Raw genomic sequence first — 25,500 nt, forward strand, 5'->3', positions numbered from 1 at the left:
TCCATACCCCAAAATCCTGGCTCTCCATAAACCAAAATCCTGGCTCTCCATAAACCAAAATCCTGGCTCTCCATACCCCAAAATCCCAGCTCTCCATACCCCAAAATCCTGGGCTCTCCACACCCTCAAATCCTGGACTCTCCACACCTCAAAATCCCACACCTCCTCACCCTGAAGGATTCCCTGAAATCCCCTTTCATTGCCCGGGGCCAAAGCCATCTCTCCAGGAACAACACGGAACACTTCCCAAAGCCCTGAACCGTATTTACTTCTGAGATATTCACTGTTTACCCAAAGAATCGACTGTGACACGTCCCTGCTGGCCAGGAAAGAACAATGTCCCCATTGTCCCCAAGGCAGGGTGCAGCCATGAGGTCAAGAGCAAACTATTGCTGGATTTCACTTTTCCCCTCAAACAAGGGAGGGGAAATTGGTTGTTTCTTATTCCTTTCCCATAAAAAAATCAGCGTCTGCAGCACAATGAACTGAAATAGTCAGTGAGAAATGTGACCCTTTAAACTGAATAATCAGTCAGAAACGTGACCCTTTAAAGGGAATAATCTGAAGAAATGTGACCCAAAAGCAGGAGGGAATTTAGGGGCACAACTGCCACGTGTCCCTAAAAGGGTTGAGGGGCTTTAGGGTGGCTCAGAGAAACATGGAATGGAGAAACACAGCCTGGAGGCCTCTCTGGGATTGGGACACCAACCTCCATTCAAGATTTCATCTGATTTGAGGGCAATTTGGGCACCAAATGCTTTGTTTGGGTATTCCTGGATGCGATCCCTGCGCACACTTTGCAGCAGACAGCAGCGCCGGGTTTCCCGTTACACCCCGCCACTCAAACCTGGCTTTTTCTCCCCAAAATCCACGAGAGAGCTCACCTGCAGCTGTGTGGGCTCTCTGGGCAGCGGTGGAGAGCTCGTCCTTGTCCCCAGGCCGTGTCTCCAGGGCCAGCTCGTCAGCCGACAGCAGCGGGTGGCTGCTGCCGTTGAAGCAGGGCACCATGCGCTCCTTGTAGAGCAGGAAGAACACAGCGATGGGCACTGGCAGCTGGGGAGGGGACAGAGGGGATGTGAGCACCTGAACACCCCAAAATCACCCCAAAAATCACCCCCAAAATCACCCCAAAACCACAGCACAGCTCCTCCAGTAACAGCGATGGGCACTGGCAGCTGGGGAGGGGACAGAGTGGGGGTGAGCACCTGAATGTCACAAAATCACCCCCAAAATCACCCCCAAAATCACCCCAAACCACCCCAAAACCACAGCACAGCTCCTCCAGTAACAGCGATGGGCACTGGCAGCTGGGGAGAGGACAGAGTGGGGGTTGAGCACCTGAACACGCCAAAATCACCCCCAAAATCACCACAAAACCACCCCAAACCACCCCAAAACCACAGCCCAGCTCCTCCAGCAGCAGCAACGGGCACTGGCAGCTGGGGAGAGGACAGAGGAGGGGTGAGCACCTGAACATCCCAAAAACATCCCAAAATCACCCCAAAACCACAGCCCAGCTCCTCCAGTAACAGCGATGGGCACTGGCAGCTGGGCAGGTGACAGAGGGGGTGTGAGCACCTGAATGTCCCAAAAACACCCCAAAATCACCACAAAAACCACTCCCCAAAATCACCCCAAACCACCCCAAAATCCCAGTCCAGCTCCTCCAGCAGCAGCGATGGGCACTGGCAGCTGGGGAGGGGACAGAGGGGGGTGAGCACCTGAACACCCCAAAAACATCCCAAAACCATCCCCAAAATCACCCCAAAATCACAGCACAGTTCCTCCAGCAGCAGTGATGGGCACTGGCAGCTGGGCAGGGGACAGAGTGGGGGTGAGCACCTGAATGTCACAAAATCACCCCCAAAATCACCCCAAACCATCCCAAAACCGCAGCACAGCTCCTCCAGCAGCAGCGATGGGCACTGGAAGCTGGGATGAGGACAGAGGAGGAATGAGCACCTGAACACCCCAAAATCGCCCCAAAACCACCCCAAAATCACCCCAAAATCACAGCCCATCTCCCCCAGTAGCACCGATGGGCACTGGCAGCTGGGGAGGGGATAGAGGAGGGGCGAGCACCTGAACATCCCAAAATCACCCCCAAAATCACCCCAAACCACCCCAAAACCACAGCACAGCTCCCCCAGCAGCAGAGGTTTGAGGTGCTGGGCTCAGATTCCTCAGGGGAGGTGCCTGGAGGGAATTTCAGAGCAAGGAGAGGTGGGGATGGGAGATGCTGAGGCTGGAGAGGGGAAAAGAGGGAGAAAACTGGGAGAAAAATCTCCTGATCCACTGGGGCAGCCCCAGGCTCCAGCATTCACCTGGAAATGGGCACAGGGACCCCGGACAAAGGTCCCGAAGTGCCAGACCTACAAACCCCAAACATTCTGGGGTCTCAAAGTGCCAGACCCCAAACATTCTGGGGTCCCAAAGTGCCAAACCCCAAACGTTCTGGGGTCCCAAAGTGCCAGACCTACAAACCCCAAACATTCTGGGGTCCCAAAGTGCCAAACCCCAAACGTTCTGGGGTCCCAAAGTGCCAGCCCTACAAACCCCAAACATTCTGGGGTCCCAAATTGCCAGCCCTACAAACCCCAAACATTCTGGGGTCCCAAACTGACAAACCCCAAATGTTCTGGGGTCTCAAAGTGCCAAACCCCAAACGTTCTGGGCTCCCAAATTGCCAGCCCTACAAACCCCAAACATTCTGGTGTCCCAAAGTGACAAACCCCAAACGTTCTGGGCTCCCAAAGTGCCAGCCCTACAAACCCCAAATGTTCTGGGGTCCCGAAGTGCCAGCCCTACAAACCCCAAACATTCTGGGGTCCCAAAGTGCCAAACCCCAAACGTTCTGGGCTCCCAAAATGCCAAACCTCAAATGTTTTGGGGTCCCAAAGTGCCAAACCCCAAACGTTCTGGGCTCCCAAAGTGCCAAACCTCAAATGTTCTGGGGTCCCAAAGTGCCAAACCCCAAACGTTCTGGGCTCCCAAAGTGCCAGCCCTACAAACCCCAAACGTTCTGGGCTCCCAAAGTGCCAGCCCTACAAACCCCAAACGTTCTGGGGTCCAGCCCTGCTGTGCTGCTGCCCCAGGAGTGGAACCCCGGAGCTGCGGGGGCAGAGCAGTTGGAATTCTGCCCGAGGGAAGCGGGAGCTGCTCCCGTCCCCATCCCCATGCCCAGCCATTAGCAGGGGTTGCTCAGCACCTCCTGAGAGAGGAGCCCGCGGTTCCCAGGCCAACAGGGACAGCCCAGGGCCCTGCAGGGCACGGCCTGAGCACCGCAGGGAGGGTCCAGCCCCAGCTCTGGGGTCCTCTGTGCATCCAGGGATGCTCCAGCATTGTGGTCCCACCACAATCCCCACAGTGCCACCCCACACCCACGGGGCAGCAGCGATCCCAAGGGACGAGCCCATCCCAGCCCACACCCAGGACTCCCTGGTGCCTCCAATTCCACAGGGAATGGCTTTTTTTTTTCATTTTCTTTTTTCCCTTTTCTATTTTTTTTTTTTTTTGAGGGGAGCAAACGAAGCTCTCCCGTCTCCTCCCAGCACAGCCCAGCGCTGTTTACACTGCAACCAACCGGGGGAGAAAGCCAGGAAATCCTAAGTGACAGCTCATTGCCTTGTTTTCTACATGTCTGGGAGCAAGTGTGAGCTCCAGCTCCAAATTTCCTGCCTTTTGTTGGCTCGTGGCATGATTTAAATGTATGGAGAATTCCCCCCCCCGCCTCCCACCCCGCCCCTCCAGCCTGAATTCATTTATGAGGCCTGCATTGTTCTGGGAACAATGGGAATAGGAACAGTGAGTTCGGTCCCATGGAAGAAAAACGCATTTGCTTGATGGTTCTGATCCTTCCGGAGGTCAGCACCAGATTTCATTCTTCTGAATTGCAGATTTAGCAAAAAATATTCCCTCCCCTCAGAGGGCCTGGCTGTGCAGATAAGGGCCCTGGGCACTCCCAGCCTCCAGGACAAGGCCCCAGTCTGGGATTCCCCAGTTCCCACTGGTTGTACTCCTGTCCTCCAGTCTGGGATTCCCCAAGTCCCAGTCCCATTCTGGGTGTATCCCAGTCCCCAGTTTGGGATTCCCCAATTCCCAGTCCCATTTTCAGTGTATCCATTGCCCCCAGTTTGGGATTCCCCAGTCCCACTCTGGGTTTATTCCTGGCTCCCAGTTTGGGATTCCCCATTTCCCAGTCCCATTCTGGGTGTATCCCGGTCCCCAGTTTGGGATTCCCCAATTCCCAGTCTCACTCTGTGTGCATCCCTGTGCCCCAGTTTGGGATTCCCCAATTCCCAGTCCCATTTTCAGTGTATCCATTGCCCCCAGTTTGGGATTCCCCAGTTCCCAGTGTCCCTGATATCCCTGGGCCCCAGTTTGGGATTCCCCAATTCCCAGTCCCACTCTGGGTTTATTTATCCTTAGTCCCCAGTCTGAGGTTCCCCAATTCCCACTGGGGGTGTATTCCTGTCCCCCAGTTTGGGATTCCCCATTTCCCACTCCCACTGTGGGGTTTTTTCCCTGCTCTCCTGGACAACCAGATTTTGGTGCCATTTTCTCCCAGAATTCCTTCCCAGGATATTTTTTGCTGCTTTTTGTATTTTCTTTTCCCAAGGGAAAAAGGGACGCCAGAGCATTCCCCACCAGGAGCCAAGGGCCAAGCAGAATTCCCAATTCCCTGAATTCCCTGCACCCAAAACCTCCCAAATTCCCAGAGCTGCTCCCTCCCTCACCTGGCAGATTTATCCATCCCCACAAACCCCACAAGCTGCTGCATCCCCCAGCTCAGCGTGGGGATATTCCAGCTCCCTCCTTCCAAATTTCCAGAGCTGTTCCCTCCTCACCTGGCCAAGCAGAATTCCCAATTCCCAGCACCCAAAACCTCCCAAATTCCCAGAGCTGCTCCCTCCCTCACCAGAACCCCCAATTCCCAGCACCCAACACTCCCCAAATCCCCAGAGCTGTTCCCTCCTCACCTGGCCAAGCAGGGCCCCCAATTCCCATATTCCCAACATCTAACACATCCCAAATTCCCAGAGCTGCTCCCTCCCTCACCTGGCCAAGCAGAATTCCCAATTCCCATATTCCCAACATATCCCAAATTTCCAGAGCTGTTCCCTCCTCACCTGGCCAAGCAGAATTCCCAATTCCCAGCACCCAAAACCTCCCAAATTCCCAGAGCTGCTCTCTCCCTCACCAGAACCCCCAATTCCCAACGTTTCCCAAATTCCCAGAGCTGCTCCCTCCCTCACCAGAACCCCCAATTCCCAACGTTTCCCAAATTCCCAGAGCTGCTCCCTCCCTCACCAGAACCCCCAATTCCCAACGTTTCCCAAATTCCCAGAGCTGCTCCCTCCCTCACCTGGCAGCTTTTATCCATCCCCAAAATCCCCACGAGCTGCTGCATCCCCCAGCTCAGCGTGGGGACGTTCCAGCTCCCTCCTGCTGCTATTTCAGGCTGTTTCCCCCCAGGAATCCGGGATCCTTCCCTGCCATTGTGTCCCAGGCTCCTGCAGAGCACAATGGAGAGTCCCACACTTCCCCTGGGACAGCACCTTCCTGACCAGCACCTCCCTCTCCACGGACATTTCCCCGATTTCCAGCCCCTTCCAACGCGCTGGGCCATGAAATTTCCGTTCTGTGGGAGAGCTGAACTCTAAAATATGGGGGGTTTTGTTCCAAAATCTGGATGAAAAGGCACAAATTTTTTCTCGTTGAGTGAAAGATTTTGGCTGGGAGTGCTCCAAGCGCTTTGTTTTGATTATGCTGAGCTGCTTCATTTTCCCAAAGCAAACCCATTTTGCTTCAAAAACATCGGCACAGCTCCGCTGTCAGCTCGGCACTGAGCGCTCGTGCCAGAGTCAGATTGAGACATTTCCACTCTAAACAAAAGCAAGAGCTCGAAATGAATCATTTCAGCTCGTGCCTTGTCAGAATCCACACAAAAACCGGGCTGGAAATGTGGGATTTGGCCATTTTATAACCAGGCTGCTGCTCCTGGTTTCCATTTCTGTTGTTAACTCTTTTCACCCTCGTCCCTGGAGGTTTAAAAACCCCTTCCCATCATCTTCCTCGGCTGCTTCCACCTTGAAAAGGGTCAGGACTTCGGAGCTGAGCTGCTCCCAGCATCTCCAGCAGGTTGGGGGGGATGAATGGAATGGAATAAAAAAAAATAAAAAATAAAAAATAAAAAATAAAAAATAAAAAATAAAAAATAAAATATAAAATATAATAAAATATAACCCAGCATCTCCAGCAGGTTGGGGGGGATGAATGGAATGGAATGGAATAGAATAATAAAAAATAAAAAATAAAAAATATAATATAAAATATAATAAAATATAACCCAGCATCTCCAGCAGGTTGGGGGGGATGAATGGAATGGAATAGAATAATAAAAAATAAAAAATAAAATATAAAATATAATAAAATATAACCCAGCATCTCCAGCAGGTTGGGGGCGATGAATGGAATGGAATGGAATAGAATAATAAAAAATAAAAAATAAAATATAATAAAATATAACCCAGCATCTCCAGCAGGTTGGGGGGGATGAATGGAATGGAATGGAATAGAATAGAATAATAAAAATAAAAAATAAAATATCATAAAATATAACCCAGCATCTCCAGCAGGTTGGGGGGGATGAATGGAATGGAATAGAATAATAAAAAATAAAAAATAAAATATAAAATATAAAATATAATAAAATATAACCCAGCATCTCCAGCAGGTTGGGGTGGTTAAAATAAAAAAAATATAAAATAAAATAAATAAAATAAAATAAATAACATAGACTAGACTAGACTAGAATAGAATAAAATAACCCAGCATCTCCAGCAGGTTGGGGTGGTTAAAATAAAATAAAACACAATAAAATAAATTAAGTAAAAGAAATTAAAAGAAATTAAAATAAAATAAAATAAAATATAAAATAACCCAGCATCTCCAGCAGGTTGGGGTGGTTAAAATAAAATTAAATAAAACACAATAAATAACATAAATAAAAATAAATAAAATAAAAATTAATAAAAATAAATAAATAAAAATAAAATGCTGTGGAATGCAACAGGTGCATCTGTGATTGGTCTCATGGGGTTGTTTTTAATTAATGGCCAATCAAAGTGTGGCTGTCTCGGACTCTCTGGAGAAAAAATCTGAACAAAAGGATTTTTCATAAAATATGTCTGTGACAGGGTACTCCTGGGGGGATCCCAACTGGATATTCTGGGATGATCCCACTGGATACTCCAGGGATGATCCCAGCTGGATCCCCCCAAACACCAGAAACCCCACAAATCCCTGGAGCAGGGATGATCCCATTGGATACTCCCAGGATGATCCCATTGGATACCCCAGGGATGATCCCATTGGATACTCCCAGGATGATCCCATTGGATACCCCAGGGTGATCCCATTGAATATTCCCAGGATGATCCCATTGAATATTCCCAGGATGATCCCATTGAATATTCCCAGGACGATCCCATTGGATACCCCAGGATGATCCCATTGGATACCCCAGGGATGATCCCATTGAATATTCCCAGGATGATCCCATTGGATACCCCAGGGATGATCCCATTGAATACCCCAGGGATGATCCCATTGAATATTCCCAGGATGATCCCATTGGATACCCCAGGGATGATCCCATTGAATATTCCCAGGATGATCCCATTGGATACCCCAGGATGTTCCCATTGAATATTCCCAGGATGATCCCATTGGATACCCCAGGATGATCCCATTGAATATTCCCAGGACGATCCCATTGGATACTCCCGGGATGATCCCATTGAATATTCCCAGGATGATCCCATTGGATACTCCCAGGATGATCCCATTGGGTACTCCCAGGATGATCCCATTGGATACCCCAGGATGATCCCATTGGATACTCCCAGGATGATCCCATTGGATACCCCAGGGATGATCCCATTGGATACTCCCAGGGATGATCCCATTGGATATTCCCAGGATGATCCCATTGAATATTCCCAGGGTGATCCCATTGGATACCCCAGGGATGATCCCATTGGATACTCCCAGGGATGATCCCATTGGATATTCCCAGGATGATCCCATTGAATATTCCCAGGGTGATCCCATTGGATACCCCAGGGATGATCCCATTGGATACTCCCAGGGATGATCCCATTGGATATTCCCAGGATGATCCCATTGAATATTCCCAGGGTGATCCCATTGGATACCCCAGGGATGATCCCATTGAATATTCCCAGGATGATCCCATTGGATACCCCAGGGATGATCCCATTGGATATTCCCACGATGATCCCATTGAATATTCCCAGGGTGATCCCATTGGATACCCCAGGGATGATCCCACCTGGATATTCTGGGACAATCCCATTGGATAATCCAGGAATGACCCCAGCTGGACACTCCAAAGACAATCCCAGCTCCCGGGACAATCCCAGGGATGATCCCATTGGACACTACTGGGGTGATCCCAGCTGGATCCCCCCAAACACCAGAAACCCCACAAATCCCTGGAGCAGGGATGATCCCATTGGATACTCCCAGGACGATCCCATTGAATATTCCCAGGATGATCCCATTGGATACCCCAGGATGATCCCATTGGATACCCCAGGATGATCCCATTGGATATTCCCAGGATGATCCCATTGAATATTCCCAGGACGATCCCATTGGATACTCCCAGAACGATCCCAGCTGGATACCCCAGGATGATCCCATTGAATATTCCCAGAACGATCCCATTGAATATTCCCAGGACGATCCCATTGGATACTCCCGGGATGATCCCATTGAATATTCCCAGGATGATCCCATTGGATACTCCCAGGGATGATCCCATTGGATACCCCAGGATGATCCCATTGGATACCCCAGGATGATCCCATTGGATACCCCAGGGATGATCCCATTGGATACCCCAGGATGATCCCATTGGATACTCCCAGGATGATCCCATTGGATACCCCAGGGATGATCCCATTGAATATTCCCAGGATGATCCCATTGGATACCCCAGGGATGATCCCATTGCATATTCCCAGGATGATCCCATTGGATATTCCCAGGATGATCCCATTGAATATTCCCAGGACGATCCCATTGGATACTCCCAGAACGATCCCAGCTGGATACCCCAGGATGATCCCATTGAATATTCCCAGGATGATCCCATTGGATACCCCAGGATGATCCCATTGAATATTCCCAGGATGATCCCATTGGATACTCCCAGGATGATCCCAGCTGGATACCCCAGGGATGATCCCATTGAATATTCCCAGGATGATCCCATTGGATACTCCAGGGATGATCCCATTGGGTACTCCCAGGATGATCCCATTGGATACCCCAGGATGATCCCATTGGATACTCCAGGGATGATCCCATTGAATATTCCCAGGATGATCCCATTGAATATTCCCAGGATGATCCCATTGGATACCCCAGGGATGATCCCATTGGATATTCCCAGGATGATCCTGTTGGGTACTCCCAGGATGACTGACCCCAGCTGGATCCCGCGGCCGCAGCACTCACGTTGATGAGGGCCATGATCCAGAAGGCGTAGGACACGCGTGTCACCACCATGCCCTTCATGGGCAGGGCGTAGTGGGACAGGTTGCCGGGGTGGTGCGGCAGCAGCGACTTGCGGATGTGCGGCAGGTTGCTGGAGGCGTTGGCCGTGCCGTTGGCCAGGATGCAGTTGGTGTCCGACAGGAAGGGGTCGGCGATCAGGGGGCTCAGCAGGGCCCCGAAACCCACGAAGAAGTGCAGGGCCTGCAGGAGGGGTGACACGCTGGAGCAGGAGGGTGGCAGAGCCCCCCGCTCCTCCTCCTCCTCAGAATCGCAGAATTAATTCAGTTGGGAAAGACTTCTGGGGTGATCCGAGTCCAAAGTGTGAGCTGACGCCACAGTGTCACCAGACCTGAGTGGCACTTTCCACAGATGCCTCCAGGGATGGTGACGCCACCCTCCCAATGCCCAACCACCCATTCTGGGAAGAAATTCCTCCCAAACTCCATCCTCAACCTGCCCAGGGAGGTGAGGACCCCACAATGCCACAGGCAGGTTTTCCAGGGGTGGTGATGCCAACCTCCCCTTCTGGGGAGAATTTCCTCCTAAACTCCATCCTAAACCTGCCCAGGGTGGCGGGGGCACCCCAGTGCCACAGCCAGGCTTTCCAGGAATGGTGATGCCACCTTCCCAATGCCCAAAGATCCTTTCTGGGAAAAAGTTCTTCCTCAAGTCCATCCCAAACCTGCCCAGGGCAGTGAGGACCCCACAGTGCCACAGCCAGGCTTTCCAGGAATGGTGATGCCACCTTCCCAATGCCCAAGGTTCTTTTCTGGGAAGAAATTCCTCCTAAACTGCACTCTAAACCTGCCTAGGGTAGTGGAGGCACCCCAGTCCACAGCCAGGCTTTCCTCAAACACCTCCAGGAATGGTGATGCCACCCTCCCAGTGCCCAAGGACCCTTTCTGGGGAGAGATTTCTCCTAAACTCCATCCTAAACTGCCCAGGGTGGTTGGGGCAACACAGTGCCACAGGCGGGAATGGTGATGCCATCTTTCCAATGCCCAAGGACCCTTTCTGGGGAGAAATTTCTCCTAAACTCCATCCTAAACCTGCCCAGGGTGGTGGGGGCACCACAGTGCCACAGGCAGGAATGGTGATGCCATCTTTCCAATGCCCAAGGACCCTTTCTGGGGAGAAATTTCTCCTCAACTCCATCCTGGCCCCACAATGCCACAGTGAGGCTTTCCTCAGACACCTCCATGGATGGTGCCTCCACCCTCCCAATGCCCACGGACCCTTTCTGGGGAGAATTTCCAACTAAAGTCCATCCTAGAGCAGCCCAGGGGGGCTGGGGACGCCGCTCTCACCTGCAGGAAGATGGCAGAGTCCTTCTGGTAGATCTTGACCAGCTGCATGTTGGAGATGGTGTCGATGCAGCCCATGGCCAGCCCGGCCACGGCCATGACCACGGCCAGCACCACCACGTTGTGGCACAGGGGGATGATGGCAAACACCAGCGAGATGGCCAGGGACGAGGCAAACAGGGCCAGCAGGGACTGGGCCAGCCTGGGGGAGGGAGAGAGGCAGGACAGAATCAGGGCCACCAGCAGAGCAGCAGTCACAGGTGGGAAATGGATTTATGGAAAATTGCACGGTGTGGTTAAAGCTGATAAAGTGCTTTGTAATTAGGAGATGCCTTCGGATTGTGACAGTGGGAATTGTAACACCTGTATTGTCTCACCCTTCACGTGAGACTAAAAATTGAATAAAAAAAATAAAACACCTCTCAAAAACTCCATTTCTGGGTAAGAAAAAGATATAATCCAACAGCCACGCTGCCCCCATCTCATTGATCTCAGCTCCTGCAGCCTCAGATTTCCTGGTGAGAGGAGGGAGATGCTCCACACCACACCCCAGTGTCACCCACCCCTGGGCACTGCCACCTCCTCCTGCTGGGGACTGAAATATGGATTTCCTCTCAAGCTCTTGGAGATTTATTTCACACCCAAGATAGCTCAGCTACCTCAGAAGGCATAAAAGCAGCAGGATGGCTTCTGTGGGAGCGTTGGAAACAAGAACGTTTCAATAAAAGGCAAAATAACAAAACTCTTTATAGAGAAAAACCCAGCCAGGTGCAAGAGGGATGGGATCTGTCCCCTCCAAAGGATGGCATCTGTCCTCTTCCAGAGCCGGGATCTGTCCCCTCCAAAGGATGGCATCTGTCCTCTTCCAGAGCCGGGATCTGTCCCCTCCCAGGGTTGGGGTCTGTCCCTTCTGAGGGCTGGGATCTGTCCCCTCCAAAGCGTGGGGTCTGTCCCCTCCCAGGGACTGGATCTGTTTCCTCCCAGGGCCAGGATCTGTCCCCACTCAGGGATGGGATCTGTCCCCTTTGAGGGACCAGATCTGTCCCCTCCCAGCTCTGGCAGTGAGCAGTGCCCAGGCTGGCACCGTGTGGCCCTGGGGCTGCCAAGAGGGAAGGCAGGAAGGAAGGAGGGAAGGAAGGAGGGAAGCAGGAGCAGAGTGAAGCACTGGGATGAGCAGAGATGGGGCTGGAGCAGCACAGCAGACAGAGTGGCACTGGCAGGTCCCTGTCACAGCCAGGGTGGTGGCAGTTGGTAATTATCAGTAACGGGGGGATGTGGGTCTGAGCAGTGCCTGGCAGTGCCCCCATCCCTGCTCCACACCCCCAAACAGGCTGGAGAAGGCTCTGAGGAGGAGGGGGAGACCCAGCTGCCAGCCAGACCCTCCTGCCCTGCCAGGACAGCCTGGCCATGGCCATGTCACTGTCCCTGGGCCGTGTCACAGATCTGGGCCTTTCACTGCCCTGCCCGTTCACTGTCCCTGGGCCATGTCACAGATCTGGGCCTGTCCCTGGCCTTGTCACTGTCCCTGGGCCATGTCACTTGTCCCTGGCCATATCACAGCCCTGGTTCTGTCATTATCCATGTCACTTGTCCCTGGCCATGTCACAGATCTGGGCCTGTTACTGCCCTGGTCTTGTCACTGTTCCTGGGCCATATCACTTGTCCCTGGCCATATCACAGTCCTAGGCCACATCACAGCCCTGGCTATGTCACTGTCCCTGGGCCATATCACAGCCCTGGCCCTGTCACTGTCCCTGGGCCATATCACAGATCTGGGCCTGTCCCTGGCCATGTCACTGTCCCAGGCCCTGTCACTGTTCCTGGCCGTATCACAGATCTGGGCCTGTCACTGTTCCTGGGTCATATCACAGATCTGGGCCTGTCCCTGGCCATGTCACTGTCCCTGGGCCATATCACAACCCTGGCCCTGTCACTGTTTCTGGCCCTGTCACTGTTCCTGGCCGTATGACAGATCTGGCCCTATCACTGTCCCTGGCCATGTCACTTCTCTCTGGCCTTGTCACTGTCCCTGGCCCTGTCAGAGCCCTCCTCCATCTGCAGCCCCACAGTGACCGGGCCCTCCATGTCCTGCTCGCTGCTCCTGCTGGTGCCAAGGGCACCTCCTGCCCCTCTGGCAGTGCCAGAGCCTCCCTGTGCCCAGCCCAGGGCCGGAGCAGCCAGTGTTTTCCAATCTGTGACTACTGATGGTCCTCTGACAGCAGAGCCGTGGGATTTCTGGGGGAGGGAAGGAGGGAGGGAGCTGGGAGATGTGCACAGTCACGGCAGGAAAAGCGCCTGGCAAATGAGACAGGAACAGCTCCGAGGCTGCTCCCTCCAGAGCTGGGGAACCCGAGCCTGGGAGCGATGGGAAAACCTCCCAGAGAATCCTCAAAACTGCAAAATATTTGGGTTTTTTTTTTGTGGAGATTTGGACTATCCTACATTTCATGGGCTGTCTGATGGGAGGGAGTGTGATGCAGAGTCACACACTCCCTGAAAAGCACAAAGAAAACTCTGCAGGACCCCCCTGCCTGGCTGGGGAGCAGCTTCATCACCAGTGAAACACTGATTGGGGGGGTTTAATGTCCTTAATGAGCATTAAAAATGTCACCTTGGGTCAAAACTCCTGCCCCCAGCCGTGGGTTAATGACACAATGGTGCCCCTGCAAATGCCACCAGCCCAGGGTGGTGGCACGAGGGGGGACCAAGGGATTGCTGCTGCCAGTGCCAGGCCCCAGGTGGGGTTGGGAGACTCAGCTCAGCCCTCAGGGATGATTTCCTGACACACAAAGCCCTTGGGGGGCACCCAAAATGAGGCACCCCGTGAACTCAGCCTGTTCTGATGATGCCAAACCTTTCCAAAGGGCTGGAAAAGCAGCCCTGGTGTCACAGCCTGGTCTCTGTGTCCCCAACACAGGGCAGGCTCCCCTCCAGCAGGGTCTGAAATGTCCCAAATTTCATTTCAGAGCACCCAGAGCACCTCCTGCCTCCATCCCAAACCCACAGGAGAGGTTTGGGCTGATCCCTGTAGGATCAGGATGGGAAATTCTCCTCCAGCAGGGTTGCAATGTCCCAAATTTCATTTCAGAGCACCCAGAGCATTTCTTGCCTCCATCCCAAACCCACAGCTGCCCAGGAGGGGTTTTGGGCTGATCCCTGTAGGATCAGGATGGGAAATTCTCTACCACAAGGTGCAAAATGAGCCCTGCAATGTCCCAAATTTCATTTCAGAGCACCCAGAGCACACCCTGCCTCCATCCCAAACCCACAGCTGCTTGTGAGGGGTCTGAACTGATCTCTCTGGGATCAGGATGGGAAATTCTCCTCCGGCAGGGTCGCAATGTCCCAAATTCCATTCCAGAGCACGCCCTGGCTCCATCCCAAACCCACAGCTGCTCGTGAGGGGTCTGAACTGATCTCTCTGGGATCAGGGTGGGAAATTCTCCTCCAGCAGGGCTGCAATGTCCCAAATTCCATTCCAGAGCACGCCCTGGCTCCATCCCAAACCCGGGAGAGGTTTGGACTGATCCCTGTAGGATCAGGACGGGCAATCCCAGAGCCAATCCTGCACCCCCGGCCAGCAAATCCCTCCCACAGGGATTTGGGAGCCCCCACCTCGGTGTTCCCATTGGATCTCTCCAGCTCCCAGCACTGTTTTATTTTTTTTCCCCACCTCAGGGGAGCGTTTTCCAAATCCCTGAGATCAAGAGGAAAAATGATAATCGGGCCAGCTCAGACTTGCAAAAGGGATCATTAGAAAGCCAAAGGCCCGAGGGGACGAGGTGAGGATGTGGAGGAGGTGAGGATGAGGAGGAGGAGGTGAGGATGATCTCACTGCAGCTCCCCTTGGCTCCTGCAGCAAGCAGAGCCACCCTCGGGGGGTTTGTGTCCCCAAAGGGCTCATCCTGTGCTGCTCTCTGAGCCACAAAAGGCGGCAGCGACAGTGAAGGGTCCTGAGAGCTCCGGGAGATGGGAATCTGACAGAGCAGGGGCTGTGAAAGGACAGGAAAAGGGTCCCATCCCCTCAGGCCTGCGGGAATGGAGTGGGTCAGGCTGAGAGGAGCCTGCCCAGGGCTCCAGCACAGCCCCAGTTCGCCCAGTGCCCTCCTGGTCTGTGCCCACAGCGCTGGGATCAGCCCAGGGCTGCCCCAAAAAAGCAAATTTTCAACAGGACACAAAAACGCTGTTTCTGAGCAAATTTTTAACAGGACACAAAAATGTTGATTTTTTGAATTTCAAAAAAAATCCCAGCACCAATCTGGGGCACCCTGGTGCTTCCGTCAGCAGTGTGTGCAGGGTTTAACCTCACAATTCGAGCCTGAAATGCAGCAAAATGGGGAAGGAAAATGAAATGCAGGAGCACTGGGCTCCCCAATGGAGCTGGCAGTGCCAGGAGTGAGGATTTCCCCAAATCTGCCCAGGGCTCCAGCACAGCCCCAGTTCGCCCAGTGCCTTCCTGGTCTGTGCCCACAGCGCTGGGATCAGCCCAGGGCTGCCCCAAAAAAGCAAATTTTCAACAGGACACAAAAATGCTGAATTTCTGAATTTAAAAAAAAAATTAAAATCCCAGCACCAATCTGGGGCACTCTGGTGCTTCCGTCAGCAGCGTGTGCAGGGTTTAACCTCACAATTCGAGCCTGAAATGCAGCAAAATGGGGAAGGAGAATGAAGGAAAATGCACAGAACTCCCCTCTGGAGCTGGCAGTGCCAGGGTGGGAATTTCCCCAAAATTTCAGCTCCCCCTGTGTGTCTGAGGCCAGGCTGCTCCTCCCAGCTCTCCCATCCCATTTCCATCCCTGGAGCTGTTCCTGCCTCCCCATCAGGGGCTCTTGGGATCTTTCCCAGCTGATTCCAGGCATGAAGAGTCCTTGGGGTGTTCAGGGCTCCTTTTGGGGCTCTCTGCGCTCCTGCAGGAGGCTCCGGCCCCATCCCCAGGGATGCAAACCCTGGGAAAATCTGCATTTCCTGGGGCAGAGCTCCTCACACCTCCCAGCAAACCCCAGGGAGCTCAAACCCCATTTCCTGGGGGGCTGCTGCCTCTGCACCCCCAAAAAGGGACCAGCAGCCATCCCAGGACTGCAGGACAGAGCAGCAGCATCGTTCCCCCATCCCCTGGCAGCGCAAACTTCGCATTTCCGTGGAATTGTGGAGCTGGGTTGTGCTGAAGGGACAGAGCAGCCCTGAAATCCCTGTCCCTGAGCTCCAGGAGCAGCTCCCAGCAGCTTCTCTGGGCACAGGAGAGCCCGGGTTCAGGTGCCACCACCCATTGCTGTCCCCCAGGGGTCACCCAGAGCGATTTAACCCAAAGGAAGCTGTCACACACATCTTTCCATGGAAAATCCTTCCCTTGGGGCTTTTCCTCCTGAGAAGCTGGGAGGCCTCAGGAACAAAATGCAAACAATGGTTATCTGCTGCTGTGGGATGCAACAGGTGCATCTGGGATTGGATCATGGGGTTGTTTCTGATTAATGGCCAATCACAGTCAGCTGGGTCTGGCTCTCTGTCCAAGACACAAACCTTTGTTGTCATTTTTTACTATTCTATTCTATTCTTAGCCAGCCTTCTGATGAAACCTTTTCTTCTATTCTTTGAGTATAGTCTTAATGTAATATATATCATAAAATAATAAATCAGCCTTGTGAAACATGGAGTCAGATCCTCGTCCCTTCCCTCATCCTGGGACCCCTGTGAACACCAGCACAGGAAACAGCAAATTCTGCATCAGGAACCACCCTCAGCTCCCAGCCAGGCTCCAGGGATGCTCCACAGCAGGTTTCCATCTCCCAGCTGGAAAAATGACCTGCCCAGTGCTCCTCCCTGGCAGCCCTGAAGGCACCATAATTTGATTTATAAAGCCCTGGCAGGCCCATCCATCCCTGCAGAAGGGATTGTACCGGAGCTCCTGGAGCCTGAACAATTTTTATTCCCACACATTTGGAGGCTGCGAGGCTCTGCGTGACCTCCCCACAACACTCACAAGCTCCAAATATCCCAAACATTCCCTCCTGCCTGCCTGGCAGCGCTGTCACTCCCCAGTGGGGACTCCACAAATCCCAAACACACCCTGCTTCCCAACCACCACCGAACACACTTTTTTTTTCCCCCCCCTCCAAAACGCAGCTCAAACTTTGTGAATCCCCAATCACGAAAGCCCCGATGGGTTCTGCGGGGCTTTGGGAAGGAGCTGGCAGCGGGAATTCTGCATTTCCCTCCGAACATATGCGAGGCGGCCCCGGGGGCTGGCAGAGGCTCCGCTGCTGAGCCAGCGCTGCCGGAGCTGTGGCAGAGCCGCAGCAAAGTCCCCACGTGCTGTCCCCAGTGCCCCGATTGTCCCCTCCACGCCGGTGGCACCGGGACGGCTCCGCTCGCAGCCGCTCCGGCACCCAGGACTCCCCTCAATCCACACAGATCCCACACCCAGCGGGTTTGAAGGAGGTTTTCCCCAGGATTCCTGGGGGATTCTCCCCGTGGAGGTGCGTGGATCTCACACACACACACACAGGTTACATCACCGCCCCGGCATCGGTGACAACGTAAATAATCAGCTGATGCCCGGGCTGTCACCCAGCCCCAGATCAAACGCCTCCCTGGCAATCCTCAGCCCTGAGACAGCCCGGGTGATTTATCTGCGACACATCCCGGGCACGGGGCTGGCTCTGAGTCCCTTTCGGGGCTCCCCCCCTCTCCATCGGGACACCACGAGGACCACTCGCGTCCCTCCACGTGTTCTCCCAAACTCCGGCCAAACGCGGCGCTGCCTCCATTTCCGACGCCGAGGTTATTAAAGCACGCTTGCCAAAAATATTCTTGGTTGGGCGATAAACAGCCAAGGTTAAGGAGAGGGAAAAAAAAAATCCAGAAAACAACAAAATAAATAATTGCTGGCGGGAAGTTCTGGCTGGAACTCCACGCTGGGGCTGCTCCGGGGATGGAACCGCACCGGGAGCCGAGCGGGGCTGCCGGGGGAGGGAATCCCTCAACGAGGGGGCCCCGAGGGCTGCGGACCCTCCGCGACGCCCCCCGTGCCCGCTTCCACTCGGGAGTGGCTTTTTCCCAGGCAGCATCCACGGCTCGGCTCAGCCCCCAAATCCGGCTCAATCCCCCAAACCCGGATCAGCCCCCAAACCCGGATCAGCCCTCCAAGCGCGGTTCAGCTCCCCAAGCTCGTTTTACTCCCCCAAACCCGGCTCAATCCCCCAAACCCAGATCAGCTCCCCAAACCCGGATCAGCTCCTCAAACCCGGCTCATCCCCACAAACCCAGTTCAGCCCCCAAACCCGGCTCAACTCCTCAAGCCTGGCTCAGCCCCCAAGCTCGTCTCATCCCTCCAAGCCCGGCTCAACCCCCAAGTCCAGCTCAGCCCCCCAAACTCGTCTCAATCCCCTAAATCCGGCTCATCCCCCAAGCCCGGCTCAGCCCTTCAAGCCCTGCTCAGCCCCCAAGCTCGTCTCAACGCCCCAAACGCGGCTCAATCCCCCCCAAACCCGGCTCAATCCCCCCAAACCCGGCTCAATCCCCCCCAAACCCAACTCAGCCCCCCAAGCCTGGCTCAGCCCCCCCCAAACCCGGCTCAGCCCCCCAAGCCCGGCCGGCGCTGCCCACCGCGCTGCGGGCTAAGGGCGGGGGGTCCGCGGGGAGCCCCCCAGGGAGCAGCGCTGAGTTCTCCAGGCTCTTACGTCCTCTTGAAGACCCCTCCGAGGCAGCTGCCGAGCAGGAGGCAGAACTGCTGCGAGAAGAACACCCAGGTGATCTGCGAGAGCGAGCTCTGGGTCTGGCAGCGCAGGTCCAGCAGCGTGGGCCCCAGGAAGGCGATGCAGAGGCCGAAGCTGAAGAAGACGCTCCAGTAGGTGAGGGTGGGCTGCAGGTTCCTCCGGAACCGCGCCGACACCCGCTCGTCCCACCACATCCTGCGCTGCGGCGCTGGCGGCGGCGCGGGGCGGCCCCGCTGCTGGAGCTCCGAGCTCCGGGCTCCGGCTCCGGCTCCGGCCCCGCCGCCGCCGCCCCGCTCCCCGCTCCTCCTTCCCTTGCGGGATGTGGCTGCTCCCGATCCCGCCGCGCCGGGCGCTGGCTCCGCCTCCGGGGCCGGGCGGAGCGGGGCCTCCCTCCCTCCCCATCCTCATCCTCATCCCCATCCCCGCCGCCCCCGGAGCCGCCCCGCCGGACTCCGCGCATCCCTGAGGCGCTGGAAGCGGCGCTTTGCTTCCCTCCCCCTCCTCCTCCTCATCATCATCATCCCCATCTTCATCCTCATCCTCCTCCCCATCCCCGCCGCCCCCGGAGCCGCCCCGCCGGACTCCGCGCATCCCTCGGGCGCTGGAAGCAGCGCTTTGCTTCCCTCCCCCTCCTCCTCCTCCTCATCATCATCACCATCCTCATCATCCTCCTCCCAAAATGGGGCGACCCCTCTGCTCGCCCCCACCCCAGCACTAAAGCACAGCCACACCGGCTACACCCGCTGGAACAGAGCGCAATGGAGCAGGAAATGAAGAAATCCCGAAATCCCAAAATCCCGAAATCCCAAAATCCCGAAATCCCGAAATCCAAAAATCCCGAAATCCCGAAATCCAAAAATCCCGAAATCCCGAAATCCAGAAATCCCCCCCTTTTTTTTATTTTTTCTGACGAGGTGCCACGGTGCCAGACGAACGCAATTAAAGTTGCCCCATCGCTGGCTAAAGCAGCACAAGGCGCCTTGGGGGCCGGGGGAGGGCGCGGGTTTTGAAGCCGGAGCGGTTTGGATGCTTACGCAAAAGGTTCTTCTCTAGAGGATGGGTTTATAAATATTTCACCTACTTTAGCTGGGGAAGGCTGGCAATTTTTAGAACGCTCTTTCCAGGCAGAGCAGCGCCGCCGGAGCCGGGCCGCGGCGGAGCGCTGGCTGCAGGTGGCCCGGCGCGCTCGGGGACTCGCCCATCCTGTGACCCTGCGCCTCTGGAATGTCGCTCCGGGGCCGCAGGTGCTCATTCCCACCTGGTCACGGCTTAATCTTTAGCCAACCCCAAATTACATGCCAGCCCTTGTTCTTCCGCTGCCCGCAGAGCACGGGGAGCCGCAACCACCGGGGCACGAAGGGATTGCGGCAGCGAGGGACGGTGACAACCGCGCCCCAACCCCCCCAAAACGCCCCAAACTCGAGGTTCCTGCGGCTGCCGGGCGCCTGAGGCCATTAAACAATCAAAGAGCGCCCCGAGGGCCGGCGGCGGTGTCCTTGTGCTGCGTGACCGATGGGGACAGCCAGGGCCGAGCAGGAATGAGGCTCAGGGACAGGGCATGACTCAACGCGGCACGGCGGAAATGGGGTTTTATCGTTGGGGCATCCGACACCAGCCCGGATGGGGACGCTGAGCCGCAGCCTGGGGCTCTCCCTGCCGGGCAAAAACTCGGTTTGAGGCCGCGCTGCTGCAGCAGCCTCTGCTTCCCTTCCCCTGGCAGAAGGGAAAAAGAGTTGGGATAAAAAAGGCTTTCTACCGAAAGGGTTGGGGTAACAAAGCCAAAGGTTTGAGGTAACAAAGGGTTGGGATAAAAAAGCCTTTCTACCAAAAGGGTTGGGGTAACAAAGCCAAAGTTTTGAGGTAACAAAGGGTTGGGGAAAAAAAGCCTTTCCACCAGAAGGGTTGGGATAACAAAGCCTTTCCACCAAAAGGAAAAAGGGGGTAACAAAATCTTTCCACCAAAAAGAAAAAGGGGGTAACAAAATCTTTCCACCAAAAAGGACAGGGATAACCAAAGCTTTCCACCAAAAGGGTTTGGATAACAAAGGGTTGGGATAAAAAAGCCTTTCCACCAAAAGGGTTGGGGTAACAGAGCCTTTTCACCCAAAGGATTGGGATACAAAATCTTTCCACCAAAAGGATGGGGATAACAAAGCCAAAGGGTTGGGATAACAAAGCTTTCCCACCCAAAGTATTGGGATAACAAAGCCTTTCCACCAAAAGGGAAAAGGGGGTAACAAAATCTTTCCACCAAAAGGATGGGGATAACAAAGCCTTTCCACCAGAAGGATTGGGATAACAAGGCCTTTCCACCTAAAGGGTTTGGATAACGAAGCCTTGCCACCAAAATGATTGGGATTACAAAATTTTCCATCAAGATTTTCCATCAGAAACTGCTGGGGAAGGCAGCCAGGAGCACCGGAGCACCCGCCTGGGTGTGCTCCTGCTCCAGGTGACCCTGGCTGGGGGATCTCCAGAGGTCTTTTCCAACCTGAACAATTCCAGGATTCTGCAATCCCCCGGCTCCCTTTCCCCATCCACCTCCTGCACCGATGGAGGAGCTGATCCTCATCTCCCCCACTCCAGGGGCTCTGCCCCAAAGGAACGACTGACAAAGCTTCCCCTGGGCCACATTCCCGATCTTTATCTGGAGATAAGGGCGATCCAGGGACACCTGAGCTCGCTGCTCACGGCATCAGCTCCCCAGGGCTTGGATTCCTACCCTGGAACGGCCCAGCCGTGCCCTCCCCAGCTCTGCAGCTTCTCTGTGCCACCCCAGACACAAGGGTGGCATCCAGAGGTGACAAATACAAATGTCACACCAGTGACCTGGGTGATCCTGGGAATGTCAGAGTGCCAATCCTGGGAATACCAGAGCGCCACTCCTGGGAATATCAAGTGCCATCTCCCAGGAATTACAGAGTGCCATTCCTGGGAATACCACAGTGCCAGCTCATGGGAATACCAGGTTGGCAGCTCCCAAGAATACCAGAGTGCCAGCTCCCAGGAATATCATGGTGCCACCTCCCAGGAATATCAGTGCCATCTCCTGGGAATATCAGTGCCATCTCCTGGGAATATCAGTGCCAGCTCCTGGGAATATTAGAGTGATTAGAGTGCCATTCCCAGGAATATTAAGGTGCCATTTCCCAGGAATACCAGAGTGCCAAGCCTGGCAATATCAGTGCAATCTCCCAGGAATATCACAGTGCCAATCCTGGGAATATCACAGTGCCACTCCTGGCAATATCAGAGTGCCAGCTCCCGGGAATACCAGAGTGCCAGCTCCCAGGAATATCACAGTGCCAGGTCTCAGGAATATCAGAGTGCCAGCTCCCAGGAATATTAAGGTGCAATTTCCCAGAAATATCAGTGCCAGCTCCTGGGAATATCACAGTGCCACCTCCCAGGAATATCAGAGTGCCAATCCTGGGAATATCACAGTGCCATCTCCCAGGAATATCACGGTGCCATCTCCCAGGAATACCAGAGTGCCACTCCTGGAAATACCAGTGCCAGCTCCTGGGAAAACCAGAGTGCCATGTCCCAGGAATATCACAATACCATCTCCCAGGAATATCAGTGCCATCTCCCAGGAATATCACGGTGCCATCTCCCTGGAATACCAGAGTGCCAATCCTGGAAATATCAGTGCCAGCTCCTGGGAATATCAGAGTGCCATGTCCCAGGAATATCACAATCCCATCTCCCTGGAGTACCAGACTGCCAACCCTGGGAATATCACCGTGCCACCTCCCAGGAATATCTCAGTGCCATCTCGCAGGAACGCCAGGCCCTTCCTTCCACCAGGGCTGCCACAACCCCTGCAGGATCTGCTTGCAAATAAGCCCCGAGGCGTGGGTGGGTTTAGTCAGCACAAGAACACCCAGATCCCTGCTGGCTCCACAGAAACGCAGCTCCCCTCCCCGCAGGGAGCTCATCAAAATGCGAGCCGCGGGAGATGCGGGCCCCGAATTAGCTGCACGAGGAGGCACTTCCAGGCTGCTTTCCAAACTGGGATCGCTGTTGGGCTTGCGCTGAACTGAAACCCCCCCAGCTCTGCTCTTGCTGCGGGGTGAAGCCGTGAATGGAGGGAGGGCAGGGCTGCAGCCGCGCGGGGCTCCAGAGGGTCCGGGCGGCCTTTGGGAAACACCTTCCTTTGCTTTCGCACATTCCTGGCGCAGAAAGGATTTTTTTTAGGCATATAAATTATTCTTTTCAACCGGAGGAGCTATTTTTTACAGCGCTGGGTCCTGCTTGAAGTGACTGCAGAGCTCCAGCCCTGATTTGTTGTGCTGTTGGAATCACCTCTCTCAGCCCAGGCTCGGCACAGTGGGGAAATCCAGCCCTAAAAATAAATTTTCTACGGGTTTCCTTGGGGTGGAACCACCTGAGGCCTCACAGGACAGCAGAGAGCTGGAGCTCCTCCAAGGCCTTCCCCAGTGTTTGGGTTGGCAGCTTGGCCAAGGCCTTGGAGTCAGCGGTTGTGGAAGTTCTCCCCGTCCCCATTTAGGGCAAACTGGGGCTGAGAGACCCCTGAAACCCCCGGAGTTACCCCAGCAGCCACGTGTGATGGGCCCAGGAGCTCCGTGTGCGTTTGGAGACGGGACCAAACAAAAATCCCAGTGTCGCAAGCATCTTTTATGGAAAATCCTTCCCTTGGGATTTTTCCTCCTGAGAAGCTGAGAGGCCTCAGGAACAAAATGCAAACAATGGTTATCTGCTGCTGTGGGATGCAACAGGTGGGTCTGTGATTGGATCATGTGGTTGTTTCTAATTAATGGCCAGTCACAGTCAGCTGGCTCTGGCTCTCTGTCCGAGCCACAAGCTTTTGTTATCATTCCTTCTTTTTCTATTCTTAGCCAGCCTTCTGATGAAATCCTTTCTTCTATTCTTTTAGAATAGTTTTAATATAATATGTATCATAAATATATATTTATATATCATAAATATATATATCATAAAATAATAAATCAGCCTTCTGAAACACGGAGTCAGATCCTCGTCTCTTCCCTCATCCTGGACCACTGTGAGCACGGTCACAGGGGACAGTGGTGGCAGTGGCTCCGGGGATGTCCTGCACTATATACTCTACTGTATATATGATATTTTCTAAAAAATCCTTTCCTTAGGATTTTTTCTTCCGAGAGGCCTCAGGAGCAAAATGTAAACATTGATTATCTGCTGCTGTGGGATGCAACAGGTGCATCTGGGATTGGTTGTTCCTAATTAATGGCCAATCACAGTCAGCTGGGTCGGACTCTCTGTCCAAGACACAAACCTTTGTTGTCATTCTTTGCTATTCTATTCTTAGCCAGCCTTCTGATGAGATCCTTTCTTCTATTCTTTGAGTATAGTTTTAATGTAATATATATCATAAAATAATAAATCAGCCTTCTGAAACACAGGATCCTCATCTCTTCCCTCATCCTCGGACCCCTGTGAGCACGGTCACGCCCCAGCACCGCCTGAGCTGATAAGAAAATAACTCTGAAGCACTGAAGCAGCTCGAGGAACTCCTGAGGACGCAGAGCTGCACCTGCAAGGGGCTGGCTGCAGGAAGGATGCTCAGCACAGCAGAGACAGGGCACGGAGTGTTTGTTCACCTCGCGCTTTTCGGGGTCAGAGCTCCCGGCCGGGCTGGTTTGGGGAGCTCCCGTTCTAGGTCAAAGCTGTGGCAGAGCTCGTCACACCCGTCTGCAGGAGGAAGCGCTGCCTCCTCATCCCCTCCCTCCCACCCAGCTGGGATTGCTCCCACACCCTGTGCCCTGCAGCTGCCACCCGGTGCTTCCTCACCCCCGCCCCAAACCCATGCCAGGGAGGGCAGCTGGGGAGGGGGGGGGCACGTTTATTTTTTTATTTATTTTATTTATTGTTTTTAAAGTTTTTCTAAGCCTTCTGATGTTTACATTCCTGTAAGGAGCGTTCTCATGCGCTCTCTGTAAATAACTGATTGCTTGGCGTTCTTTTGTGGAGGAGGAGAAATTTCATGGGCTGTTGGTTTGTCCAGTGTTGTTGGAGAGGTGGCACTGTCAGCCCCCAATCCAGGATCACTTTATTTGAAAATAATGATGTAAATCCATCCTAAATGTTGGAGTCAGAAATCAAACCTCTTTTCTTTTTTACCTTGGAGTGTCCACGTGGATTTATTTCATGTCCTAAAGCAACGAGAGCTCACAGATCCCCTAAAAAGATCTCCCAAAGACCCCACAGATGATCCCCCAAAGATGCCACAGAACCCTTAAAGACCCCACAGATGATCCTCCAAAGACTCCACAGATCCCTCAAAGATCCCACAAATCCCCCAAAGACCCCACAGATCCTCTAAAAGACCCCACAGAGCTCCCAAAGATCCACAGATAATCCCACAAAGACCCCACAGATGATCTCCCAAAAACCCCACAAATGATCCCCCAAAAACTCCACAGAGCCCCCAAAGACCCCACAGATGATGTCCCCAAAGACCCCACAGATGATGCCCCCAAAGACCCCGCAGAGCCCTCAAAGACCCCACAAATCCCACAAAGACCCCACAAATCCCCCAAAGACCCCGCAGATCCTCTAAAAGACCCCACAAATCCCCCAAAGACCCCACAGATCCTCTAAAAGACCCCACAGAGCCCCCAAAGACCCCACAGATGATCCCCCAAAGACCCCACAGATCCTCTAAAAGACCCCACAGAGCCCTCAAAGACCCCGCAGATCCCCCAAAGACCCCACAAATCCCCCAAAGCCCCCCCAGCTGAACCCCCAGAGCCCAGCCCGGCTCTCCCCACCTCCCTGCAGCGCTGAGGGCTCTCTCCAGGAACAACAGGAACATCCCAAAAGGACATTCCAGAGCTGGGTATCCCAAACCCTGGGGGATTTTAGCAGCTGGATTTGTGGGAAAAGGGGAA

At 54.0% G+C, this 25,500-nt stretch overlaps 1 protein-coding gene and 1 long non-coding RNA gene across 3 annotated transcripts in view; one reads left to right on the forward strand and one right to left on the reverse strand.

Annotated features, from left to right (window-relative positions):
• The window catches only part of LOC134430262 (major facilitator superfamily domain-containing protein 4A-like), a 28,518-nt gene extending 9,652 nt beyond the window's left edge, over positions 1–18,866 (reverse strand). For both annotated transcript variants that reach the window (XM_063177843.1, XM_063177842.1), the window contains exons 1-4: positions 18,569–18,866; positions 10,896–11,094; positions 9,550–9,789; positions 885–1,053 (exon numbers count right to left, since the gene is read on the reverse strand). In XM_063177843.1, the coding sequence (XP_063033913.1) occupies positions 885–1,053; positions 9,550–9,789; positions 10,896–11,094; positions 18,569–18,798 (838 nt within the window). In that variant the 5' untranslated portion in view covers positions 18,799–18,866. The remainder of the gene's footprint in view (positions 1–884; positions 1,054–9,549; positions 9,790–10,895; positions 11,095–18,568) is intronic.
• The window catches only part of LOC134430202 (uncharacterized), a 63,774-nt gene that overhangs the window by 17,837 nt on the left and 20,437 nt on the right, over positions 1–25,500 (forward strand). The gene's annotated exons all lie outside the window — the stretch shown is intronic.

This window comes from Melospiza melodia, chromosome 28 (assembly GCF_035770615.1).
Source record: "Melospiza melodia melodia isolate bMelMel2 chromosome 28, bMelMel2.pri, whole genome shotgun sequence".
NCBI lineage: Eukaryota > Metazoa > Chordata > Aves > Passeriformes > Passerellidae > Melospiza > Melospiza melodia.